The sequence below is a fragment of the Ixodes scapularis genome, unplaced genomic scaffold, assembly GCF_016920785.2.
Source record: "Ixodes scapularis isolate PalLabHiFi unplaced genomic scaffold, ASM1692078v2 PGA_scaffold1__304_contigs__length_218370807, whole genome shotgun sequence".
Taxonomy (NCBI): domain Eukaryota; kingdom Metazoa; phylum Arthropoda; class Arachnida; order Ixodida; family Ixodidae; genus Ixodes; species Ixodes scapularis.
The window spans coordinates 86,229,591-86,242,420 of record NW_024609846.1 but is presented as its reverse complement, the minus strand read 5'-3'; the positions used below and the strand labels follow the sequence as shown (position 1 = coordinate 86,242,420).

General features: G+C 45.2%; 1 protein-coding gene across 1 annotated transcript; it reads left to right on the top strand.

Annotated features, from left to right (window-relative positions):
* The first annotated feature begins 1,774 nt into the window (after window positions 1–1,774).
* Window positions 1,775–2,510, top strand: LOC120848811 (protein D1-like). Its single transcript, XM_040220843.3, has one exon. The coding sequence runs from the start codon at window positions 1,850–1,852 to the stop codon at window positions 2,486–2,488; it is 639 nt and encodes a 212-aa protein (XP_040076777.2). The 5' UTR covers window positions 1,775–1,849; the 3' UTR covers window positions 2,489–2,510.
* Window positions 2,511–12,830: the final 10,320 nt, after the last annotated feature.

The window sequence follows — 12,830 nt, the reverse complement described above, 5'->3', positions numbered from 1 at the left end:
TTTAAACAACACGGTCACGCATAACGGAAGCGGCACAGTTTTTCAAGGTTTACTTTGAAATGCGATCTGGTCCAGGCACTGAATTTATCTTGACTTGCTGTATCAACAAAGGGATGCCTTGTTCTGGTATATCAATGTTTTTGGTGTGCAAAAAACCCATCGTTATTTTGGAAACCACTATACTATAGTGACTGTCTTTGTGAATATCATTTGAAAATATAAATTGAAGCTTATGGCTTTGCCTTCTAAGTTGAATCAATAATGAACACCATGCATTACGTCAGGAAAAGTGACACCCAGGTTTTTCTTGTTTTTCACATATTTCCACACTCCTTTAGGGTTACGTTTTAGTTTTTCAGATAATGTTCCTTGATACATAAATTGTCACTTGCGCATCTTTTTTTTTTTTTTGTTATAATCTTACTTAGTTATTTCATCTTGATATATACCGTAGGTTCCCTTTATTCCCAGCATTGACGAAAGAAGCGATTGTTTTTGTTTATCAAAGCTCGAAGTTCCCGATTTATCCAAGGTTTGTCATTTCGGCGATTGGCCGATGAAATACGGTATGGGACGAACGTCTGAATTAAAGATAAAATGGTTGTCTTAAATAAATTCCAGACTGAACTGATATCCAATTTTACCCTATGAACTTTGGTATTAAGAAAAGGTAATGAAAAACGCACATCTGGGAGAAATCCACTTAAACGACGGTCGCGTTTTCTTTAAAAAAAAAGCTTATATATTTCTTCTCTTTCTTTCTGGAGCGGGTGGGTGGGAGGTATAAACCAGGCATTTCTTTTAAAATATTTTTTTGCTCTTATTTGCGACTCTAAAGCTCTGTTAAGAACGAATAGGGGATTCACTATGCCATTTGCCAGCAGTCCAGGAGAATGTAGAAAAAAGGAAGGAGGAAGGGAAATTACAGATGTTAAAGCGGGTTCGATTTATGAAGGATGAGTCCACTTTTCCGTGGCTGATACACCGCGCGGGATGTGCTTTCCTTTTTTTTTTTTTTTTTTATTTCCTAAACTTTAGAGCTTTTTCCAAAAAGAAAAAAGAATTGCTTCTTTTTGTTTCAAAATTTAGTTTTAAAATTTTCAGAATTGATGGCGATAGACCCTTTCCAAAAGTCCGCACCCTAACCTGCCCGCCATTGCTTGGTCACGTAGAGCATGCATTGGACACGAGAATTGCGTCAGAGTTCGGCGTGAACTCGGCTCAGATCGTATTGGACACGAGTGCTGCTTCACAGTTCGGCGAGGACTCGGATCCAATCACGCGTCGCGGCAATGGCGACCGCACTGTTGCTCGATGGATTTCAGCATTAGTCGACAAGATCGCCGAAGAACGAATCAAGAATCATTCACGTCCGGCGTCTCTGAAGAGCTGTCAACGACTAGAGCTTCTAAATCGCAATAAGCCCTTTTCAAAACCCCGTCAAGCAACATTGGCGATCGCCATTTTTTGGGAGCACGAAGGGTGTGAATGGTTCCGAGTCCTCGCCGAGTGTCCAACACGTGTTCAGAGTGCGTGCCCGAACAATGGCGGAGCTACTTGACGACGCACACTTTTAAAAGGGGGCCTATTCAGCGCCTATTGAGCGTTCCCTCGTGAATTTGCCCTACCGGTGCCCGAATGAAAAAGCAGTCGTCGCAGCTGCCGGCGGCGCCGGAAGGAAAGGCAACAACTCCGCCCCGCTCGCTCCGCGCGGACGTGGCAGGAGGCAACGGATAAAAGCGGTACGCGCTGGTCTTGATTATCTCGTTTTTACAGAACGCTACGCACGTCGGTCGGGAACACGGCACACGCACTTTGAAGCCGCCCGCCAACCGTTGTGGAAGCCGCCATGAGAGCGTTGTTCGCGTACCTAGCTCTCCTCTGCTCCGCCTGCCTCGCGAGCCAAGACAGCTCCAATGGCTCCCGCGGACACGCCTGCTCCGTCGATCCAAGTGCTACGAATCCGCTCGTGAAGTACAGAGTTGTGCCAGACGTAATCAGCCAGGTGCCCCAGGGAGTGGCGAACGTCAATTACGGTGATGGTACGGCGGTGTGCATGGGGAACACGATCTCTCCTCAAATCACGAGCAACAAACCCACCGTTAGTTTCGAAGCGCAAGACGCTCTCCCTCCTTACACGCTCGTGATGGTGGATCCAGATGCACCTAGTGCGTCTGAACCGACCTACAGGAGCTATCTGCACTGGGTGGTGGTGAACGCACCGAGCAGTGACGGGTTCGGCGAAGGTGAGGAGGCTGTCCAGTACATCGGACCGGCGCCACCCCAAGGATCGGGGCCGCACCGTTATGTGTTCCTGGTCGTCGCTCAGAATGGAAGAAACATTTCCAAATCCGACGTGTCGTACGGTGATAGAAAGAGCTTCAACTTCGAGATGTTCCTCCAGAACAATTCCTTGCCGCAGCCGCTTGCCGCGAATTTCTTCTTCTCTGAAACTCCTGGCACTTCAGGTGCTAAGAAGTCTGGTTAATAAAGCCAGCTGTTTTACCGTATATTTACGTTATTCATTTTATTGTGGCGTAAAAAAAAAACGGCTGTGTGACCTGCGACAGTTGTTTGTCCTTTTTTGTCGTTTCTCCCACTTCCTAAAAGATAAAACGTTCTCCAAACTGTTTGATGGAAGGCGACGCTTAAGTCGCATCCTCGTTTTTGTGACGAATACGGAGACCTAGGGAAGATTGTTCCGATGCCTCCGGTACCAATACTGGATACTCCGCTGACGCTTTTGTGCATGTATCGTATCGTTGTCGGAGTTATGGGAACGACCACGAGATCCCAAATGGCGATTTGCGGGGATTGCAGACGCAGAAAAAGTCTGGATTGGGTCCTGCACCTCACATTCTCCGCACGTGTACCTATTTATTCTACGAGAGCCTGTCATGCATTGAGGTTCTGACACTATGTCAAACGTGAAAAAACTAGGTGTGCGAACGTCGCTAAATTGAATGGCGCAGCGTCATTCCCAGCTTCAAAACTCCGAACAAAACTGTCTTTTTTGTTTTTGCACAGTGAAGGTTATGAGTGACACGGCACTATTTGTTTACATCCACTATTGGCGTAGTCCTAGCAAAGGGATTTTAAAAAGACAAATACAGCGGCATTGCCGAATGTTAAGGCCACTCAGCCTTCATGATTAAATAAATACAAGGAAAATTTCACAAATATAGGAGTTTCTCCAACAAGCCTCGTCTGAGATCTTTTGTGAAACCAAGCACCGCCTTAAGCTGGAACCCGCTCTTTAAGTAATTAAAGTGTCTGCTTCAGGTAGTCGTAGCAACGAGCACCGCAGGTGTACGTGGTCACGCAAGGATGTGGAATCACTTCACGTAAATAGAGACACCTCGGAGGGCGATGCCTGCAGCTATTGCTTCTTGGGAAAAATGCATGGTCGCTTCGAAAACGTCAATTATTGCAACCAAAAAATATCTTTAAAAAATCGTGCTGCAATATTTCTGAATGACGGCATTTTCTAAACAAAAACGTAAACAAGAAGAGAAAAAAGACTTGGGCAGGGCAGCTCACGTTAGAGCTGCCAGTTGTGGCCCGGTGTGGTCAAAATACGACATATTTTTGTGTACAGCTCTATCGTTATACCGAGCAACCTTCCAAGTCACCTCGCTTACAGTGACCTACGCGCTTCAGGTGACAGCCGTACGGCATATACATAGCTGTACACCAACACAAGCTTTACAAACCGGCCCGCTTTGCCCGCACCAGGTGTGGGTACTGCGCGTGCGCAGAAACCACATTCGGGAGGAGTGGAGCGTCTGCGCATGCGCAGTACTGACAGCAGCGCCACCGCAGTGTCGTGATGTCAATGAGCTGAGCCGTTCTACGCTTTGTTTCACCCCAAGTTTGAACGCAGCCGACGGTATGCGTCCTCACGGAGCCAATTACACGGCGGCGAAAGCGAAAGCGCGGTTCGCACGATGAGATTTCGCTCGCAATTTTCAGTCGCGACGTCACTTGGGCTGCAAAAGCGTGAACCGTAGCTGCGATGGTCGACGTCGATACTGAAAATCGCAAGCAGAATCGGACCAAGTTAATCAGGCATAACAATTGTCGGTGATGGCCACTGGTAACAATGATCAACATCTCCTTGTATTTACTGTTTACATTGAGCCTGTTTACCAACCTTCAATCTTAATTCTTTTGAGGTCTGCACTTACTTCTTATCGCAAGTACCGGGCCAACATTTGGTATACAGGCAGGTGTCTTCTAAAAGAGCAGGCGACAAGTAGAAACGTTTGAAAGAGCAGACGATAGTTCGAACGATCAAGTGGCCGTTTGAACCTTGAAGGCGCACTGAACGTAGTCCGGAGGTGGTCCGTACAACTTGACGGTTTTCCGGCGTTCATGTTGGAACAAAACCAATAAATCTGATGATCACAAGTATCCGTGAATTTAACCCAAAGTGCTTCCCGCCCAAGCAATCGTGGTCCGATGGCGTCTGGTTTTCCCTTTTCACGGCACATTTCCACGTTCTCGGACGAACCGAGCACATAAAAACTGACCTTCAAACCTTTCCCGACTCTTTTGGTACAGCCCCAGTCGCGGCGTTTTGACGAAAAGGCAGGGTTTTGTTTGGTTCCTTTCAAAACAACGCAGAAATACACGTCTCGAATGGGGACTTCCGCCCACAGCCCCATGCCGAAAGTGCGCCCGACGCGCCACCACCGCGCCGTGACGTAACAGAGATGAGTTCGTGTATATATTGCTACAGCGACCTGGTGCACGGAGCGACCAGAAGGGTCCTTGTTTATACTGAATTCGCCGCAAGCCTGCGCTTTTTGTTGCGCGTGGTTGGTCGGTTATGAAAAAGCCACAGACAACGTATATCGCCGTGACGGTAGACGGGTTAACTACGGTTGATCGAATGCCATTTCATCGAAGCACGTGTTAGAGAATGGGCACGTTTTATCGAAGCACGGTTTAGAGAAAGCAGAGCCTCAGTTTAGAGACACGCCGTTTATCGAAAAGGGGACGCTTTTTAAAAAAAGGCTTTCCTACTTTTTGCGTGTATCACTGGCGCGCGTGTTAAGCCATGCCCTCCGCTGCGCTCCCGCCGCTTGGCGGCGGCAGTCTGCGGCGGCTCATTACAAAATTGTTAACTCACCTGATTTACCCGTACGCGCCGCTTCGCGGCGGCCGAATTCGCTAAAGGAGCGCCATTTTCTCTAAACTTGGTTCTCTAGAAAGGCATTCGATAAACCGGGGTCGGTAAAACGGCGTTCGCTAATACGAGCTTCTCTAAACCGCACGCCTCCGACGGTAGACTGTTGGTGTTGCCTGATTGGCTCATCGGAGCGCAGCCTTCGCTGCGGTCGAGGGAAAAGTGGAACAGAGTGTAGTGGTTAGAAGTTCTTAAAATTCCGTGTGGTTTCGTTTTTCATACCTTTTTTTTTTTCAGATTTGGTGGCTTTGTTTTTGGTATTTATATTTGTTGGCATATCCGGCACTTTCCGGTATTTACAAGTATTTTTGGGAAGGTAATTTGCCGATTTTTAAAGTTTTGCGCGTTTTTTTTTTGTTTTTTTTTTTGTGTGTGTACAAAGCTGTTTTGCTGGAATAAAAAAAAAAGAAAAGACTTGAAAAACCGTTTGCAACCGCTGGGATAGCCTCAATTTATTCGCTGTATACACACTTTCGTAAAGTAATAAAGCAATCCTGTGCCATACAATCGCCCATTTGCCTCCACCTTATTGTGATGGAGACACGTGAACATTGTCCGATTTTCGTCGGTCAGCTGGCTGCTCTCTTTCGTGTTAACTATTTTGAACCGTGCACACGTTCTCTCGACGTCCACGCCGGATTAAGATTGAGCCACGATGCTCAGCGGCCTGCCTGACAAACACGGACGGACGGACAAATTATACATCTGAATATTATTATATTGAATGCCTCTTCTATAGGTTCTTCTCGAGCGTTATTCAACGGCAAAAAATAAGAAAAAAATCCGCAAAAACAAGCCAATAGACAGTAGTTATGTTAAACTTTTATTTCACAAAGTTGTCTTTAAGTGGTGCGTTTATCCTAGTAGTTAAATTTCCTATATATCTTTCCGAAAAAAAAAATAAGAAAAAAATAAGATGCAAGAAACGAATAACGTACTATTCTTTGATACAGAAAGAAGAACGGCAACAACCGGTCTAGTGGACGCTGCGACTCCCAGATGGCACCACATAGGACAAAAACATGAGAGCTTATTCGAGATGAAGAGCAAAATCCCTTAAGTCCAAGCGTGTGTTGTAACATGTGTAAATAGCAACGCCCATCAAACGTGTTTTTTTTTTTTTTTTTTTTGCATACAATCAACACTTTTTTTGTTTTTGTTTCTTATCTAAGGTTTTCCTGAAAACCTACGCTCCCGGAATTCGAGTACGATAAATGCATCACCTGCAGTCACCCCTATCAAAATGTCATCCAACTTTGTCCATTAGCTTATATAAACGTTTTGTGCTTTGCTTTTTTACGACTTGATAGCGCTTGAGGACACCCTGTAAGAACATATCACCTGTGCTAATTAAGCTCGTTCTTTGAGGTCATCGTCGCGTACAACGAACAGGAGTACCGAAATTCTGTGAAACCTCGCGAGCTTCGGGTTGGGGTTCAGAACGACTGCCCGAAAAGGGCCTGAATCGTTGTTGAAGTGCATTTCGAACGGCTGGGTGACATTTATCAACCAAGTTTTCTGTCTGTACGCAAATATAAAAAAATACTTTTCGAACATGTTGCGGCGTGATCTCATTTGTCGAATCAGACATAACGACATAGTCTCATTTTGAAAGGACGGCCGTAAGACGCACCAAGAGAAGAGCCTATACGTATGAGAAAAGAGGAGTCTCTCCGAATACTAAAAAGTGGCTATACGGAACGCAAGTTCGTCTGCTTCTTGCACAGGGGTCTCGATCATGTCAGAACGCCGAGCTCTTATTGGTTGATTTAACCAAAACAAAAATAGTGGGTAGACCTCAAGGCATCTCTAGCATTGAGGTCTACGTTACCTGTAATACATATGACATTTGTTTGGATCGATACACTGAACTTCCAGATCGTCTTTACTGACTCTCTAAAGTTTAAACAGAACCTAGAAAGGTGATTGTAAAAAAAAAACCCGGACGGATGCAGCTGTTTAAACGTTCGTCGTTTTAGCAGATGGTGTTTTCGTAGAACTATCCCGGTGTCAACAGCACGCGCTGCCGTTTGAATGAAGTTGGTTTCGAATCGTGGGCGAACCGTTGGCAGATGCACTTGTTAGGGTGTAGTTTTTTTTTTTTTTTGTTTTTTTTTTTTTTAATCTTTTTTAAACAAAATTTGTGAAAGATACAGGAAGGCGGTCAGTGCAAGTGAGTTATACGGCCAAGCGGGCGTTATGTTCAAGAACGAATGCAACAATTTACTAAAAGATTTTTTATTACTAATAAACGAAAACACATTAGTTGCTTCTTCTTAATAAGACGTTTTATGGCGCATGTTTAAATTGAAGAAATGGGGGCAATCAGTGTTAAAAAGCAGCCCATTTTTATTTTGGAATTAGTTGCGCAGGTCGGAGTTACTCATTATCAGTTTTTTTTTTTTTTTCTGGAAATCGCACGTTCTTATTTCATTTTTTTTTTTTTCCTGTAAGGCAGCCGTTTTGTGAGGTTATTTTATGCTCTCTTTTGCCACACAAACTATTTAGAAATAGATCGGATGTGATCAATACCTGAAAATGATGGTCGCACGCTTGTATTTCAGAGAGATGGCTATATTGTTTTCTTATAAATTTCGGAATTTGGCTAGCGCTTCAAAATCAGCCACTGAAGAACGCTATGCGTCTTGGGATAGTGCCGCTCCTGTGACGTCACCGACTTCTGCGGGCAGGACCAAAGACGTAACCTCCGAGATTCTTGTCGATCAACGCTCTCCTCCGGCCGTGGCATTTGCCGGTAAAAACCGACATAAAAAAACAATTCGCCATTATTTAATTTATTTTTTGTTAATTTGTGTAAATCAGGGATTCAAGCCGAAAAATATAACCTTTCCATTACGGTTACGGTCACCGCTTCCTGTAGATATCGGTTTTGTTTCCTTTTTTTACGGATTTTAAAAGTTTACGGTTTCGGTTACGGGTTACACGTTCCTAAAAACCGTATAGAAACTACAGTGAAGATGCAAGCCAGCTAGCTGGTGAACTTTCAACATGGTAAAGTGCGAGACGTAGGACAAAAGGAGAAGAAAAAAGGGAACAACACAGACACAGGTCTCAAATCAATGAGACTTGTGTCTGTGTTGTCCCCTTTTTTCTGCTTCTTTTGTCCTACGTCTCGGGTTTTACCATGCTGAAAACCGTGTTTTTTGTTGTTTTTTTCTCGGTGTCTCTAGTAATTTGCTTTACTAAAATACTAGAGAGCCGTTTTATATTAAATGGTTTAAGGCAGTCTCAGATATCCAACAACGGGACATTCACAATAACAATAACTCAAAAACGTCTTAGCACTTATAAGTGGCCAAAAGTCGCACACATTTCTACCTCCAACACCTGCTCACTACATCTATTTGCATTATGTGGTTTGATACCTAAGCACACGTGTTACCCCCACCACTCGGGGATCATCGCATTCTATATAATAAAAATAAAAATAAACATCGCCGTTTGTTATTCGGCAGCGTTTGTAAACAACCCTTAGAATGTTCCCACTGGGTGCTGGAAGAACCATTCGCACCTTCTCGTCGCCTTAGTTTGTTTTAAGTTGTAACCTAAGATATGCAAAAGAGGCTTAGCCCACATTGAAAAAAGGAGTAGAACTATAACCCTCATCTAGTAAAATACTGCTAAGTGGAATAAAGTAATAAAATTGAAAGCTGGGCTAGTTGGTGAAAATCAAACATAATGCAAATGCAATAACGCAAAACAAAAAAAGACTAAGGATATAACGAAAAACACAGGAAGCTGTAAAAATATGTGTCTGTTGTTCGCTCCTTTCCCTAGTCTTCGCAGCACCTTACGTCATGTTTGCTATTTTCAAGCAAATGCATGTGATATAGAAGCGAACGTTTTTCTCTGTCCGATTCTGTGACGCTAGAAAAATTGTGCATTTATATAGTAGCGCCACTTTTCTCCGCGGTTTAGAGGCGGGTCTTCTCCTAGAGATACCGTATGTTGAAACTAGGGATGTCACGAACTTTCGCCGAGCCGGGTTTTTACGTCGAACTTCAAGGTTCGACTGGTTCGACAAACCTTCGAACTTTTAACCAGGTTATACATCAACTCAACGCTCCTACGTCACGCCGCGGTGGTGGCGCGCCGGACGCACTTCCGGTCTGGGGCGGTGGGCAGAAGTCGCCGTGCCAGACATGCATTCCTGTGTTCCTTTGGAAGAAACGAGACAAAAAACCTGCCTTTTCGTCAAAATGCTGCGATGGGTGCTTTACAAAGAGAGTCTGGGAGGGTTTGAAGATCAGTTTTCATGTGTTTTTGCACCCTCCGTTCGTCCGAGAACGTCGATAGCAGCCGTGAAAAGGGCAAACCTGACGCTGTCGAACTACGATTGCGTGTGCGGGCCACAATTTGTAGTCGCCAGATGTATTTGCTTTGTTCCAACATGACAGAGAGAAAACCCCCCAAGTTATCCGGACCACCCACGGATTCAGTGCGTCTTCAAATTCACACGGCCGCCTGATCGTTCGAACTTTCGTCTGCTCTTTCAAAGTTGTCTGCTTTTTGTCGTCTGCTCGTTCAAACAAAAGCGGCCCGTAGACCAAACTTTGACCCGGTGATTGCAATAAGTAATTGCAGGCCTCAAAAGACTTAAGTAGGCTCGGTGTAAGCAGTAGATACAAGATGCTGATCATTGGTACCGGTGGCCATCACCTACTTGTTACGCTTTGTCTGTTCCCGCTTCCGATTTTCAGTATCGACGTCGATCATCGCCGCTACCTTCTACACTTTTGCAGCACGAGGGTCGTCGCAACCGAAAATAGCTAGAAGAATCTCATCATGGTTTTGTACGTCCATTCTGCGGCGGTCATGCAAATACATCACCGCACGTCAAATTATTTATGCAAAGTTTAGCAGCGTAACGAGCCTTGATGATTTCGCTCAGGCGATTAAAGTGGTAAGACATTGCGATGAGGACGTAGAATCGACAACTCCAACGCGAAAAAGAGTATGCAGACTCACACAGACGCCGACAACGTGACATTCGAATGGTTTGTTGACTCGGGACGCGGTGCTGTTCCAACTGTCGTCTGCTCTCTCAAACTTGGCTGCTTTTTGTCGTCAGTTCGTTCAAACGACAGCGGCTCGTAAACCAAACATTGACCCGGTAATTGCGATAAGAACTAAGTGCAGGCCTCAAAACACTTTTGAAGGTTGGTTGGGGTAAGTCGGCTAAGTGTAAACAGATACAAGACGTTGTTGATCATTGTTACCAGTGGCCATCACCGACTTGTAATGCCCGATTCTACTTGAGGTTTTCAGTATCGATGTCCACCATCTCAGCTACGGTCCACGCTTTTGCAGTCCGAGCGACGTCGCGACTGAAAATAGCGAGCAGAATCTCGACGTGGGAGTCAGGCTTTAGCGCCCATTCTGCGGCGTCCACGTGAAATGAATCGCCGCAAGTCACATTATTCACGCAAAGTTTTGCCTCGATACTTTTGCTGAAGCCGCTCAAGTAGTCAGACATTGTTAGGAGGACGTAGAATCAACAATTCCAACGCGAAAAAGAGCACGGGGACTCCCACCAACGCCGACAACAACGCAATTCAATGGTTTGTTTATGGGCGACGGAGGGCTTCTTGCCCACCATCCACGGCGCATGCGCGGCGCCGGTGACGTCCGCTAGGGGCGCTCCGGTTTGTTTGTAAACATGAGTTGGTGTATAACCAGGCTCTGCACTCTAAAAAAAAGGTGTATTCTTACACCCTTTGTCCCATATAATACACTCAAAACTTCAGTTCGACGTACGACGCACTGACGTCGGACCAACGCTACCAACTTTCAGGAGAGGCTTGATAGTCGCGTGGTGCACTTTATTAAAATAGCCAATGCAGGTGTTACTGACTACAAACAAAAAATCGTGGTTTTTTCGGCATTACTACAAAACCTCAGTGTTTTTTTTTTTTTTTTCTGCGGTCTTTGATGCGTAATTTAGCTATTAATAAGTTTTATCGCACCGTTATCAAGACCCTCGTAAAATTTGGGGCCGTCTGTTCGACTATGGTGCGCTGTACGTCGAACTGAAACTTTGGGGTGCATCATACGGGACAAAAAGATGTAAGCTGATACCCTTTTTTTTTAGAGTGTACAAAAGTGGATGGATGAATGCTAACGGGTGTACTCTTCATAACGGGCGTTAGCTTGCGCCACCTAGCCTAGAAATTAAGTACCAAAAATATGATTTCTTTCCTTTGCCAATTTGCTTTCCTTTTGCAATTTCGTAACTATCATAAGGGGGATATAACCACGATGATCTTTGGGGGATCAGGCAAAAAACTAAAAACATCCCTCCCCCCCTCTTCCCCCCGGCGAGGAAGTCGCCGGGGGGAAGAGGCGGAGACTTTGGGCAGGAGCCACGCCGGGAGGGAATCCCAATTTTCCTCAGTCCCTGTTCCAAGCTGTGTCAATTGTACGCCATTCAATTCTCCCTAGATAATTTCCACCAATCTTCTAATCTCGTTGTTATTAAAAAGCACTCATCGTCGATTCTTCCATTCTCGTCTGCAAACACCAGATCGAAGCACGGAATACACCAGCTCGGAGCACGTGGAGCGAAAGCTGGCGCTGCAGAACCCGGGGTCCTGGGTTCAATCCCCACCCCTGCCCGTTTCGATCTGGATGAGCAGCGTATCGGCGTCCGGTCTTGTGTCACTAGTGCGTAGTGCACGTTAAAGAGCCTAGGATAGCAGTCGTACTGCACTGGCTGAATTGCTCATCTACAGTAAGTAACACTGTTGCCGTGTTCTGGCAGTCTAAACACCTGCTGTATAAACAACTGACGACTAATTTGTTGTTCTTTTCTTTTTACTGCAAGGTTCAAATTTGTGGACAGTGTGGCTAGACTTTGATACAACCATGTCAAGTTTTATATAAAATGTTCCTACGGCATTGATTTTTTTTTAATTTATAAATAGTTGCAATCAGCGAAAAATGATTCTAATAACTTAAAAGTTAATCATGTTAGCTAGCCAGGCTTGTTTCTCCGGCCTCGGGAGGATGTGTAATGCATATCTTCGAACCCGCGACGCTTCGCGAGCACGATTCGGAGAACTGAACCTTGCCCATAGCACCTGCCTGGGAACAAGAAACCGCTCTGAACAGAACGACCGGATGCACGCCAGGTAACGGACCCGAAAAGGGCCTCTTCGGGTAATAAAAATTAATCCAGTGAAATAAACCTTATTTTATTCCCTCACGAACCAACGTCGGATTTCCAATTAACGAAACGTCTGCGTCCGGCCACCGCAGAACGACCAGATGCATGCCACGTAATGGTCGCGAAAGAGACCTCTTCATGTAATCAAAGTTCATCCAGTAAGACAAACGCTGTTTCACTCCTTCACAAACCGACGTCGCATTTCCAATTAACGAAACGTCTGCGTCCGGCCACCGCAGAACGACCAGATGCATGCCACATAACGGTCGCGAAAGAGACCTCTTCATGTAATCAAAGTTCATCCAGTAAAACAAACGCTGTTTTATTCCTTCACAAACCAATGTCGGATTTCCAATTAACGAAACGTCTGCGTCCGGCCACCGCAGAACCACCGGATGCATGCCACGTAACGGTCGCGAAAGAGACCTCTTCATGTAATCAAAGTTCATCCAT

What these genes read in the sequence shown, in the direction of transcription:
- LOC120848811 (XM_040220843.3), top strand. Translation starts at nt 1,850, where the DNA reads ATGAGAGCGTTGTTCGCGTACCTAGCTCTCCTCTGCTCCGCCTGCCTC.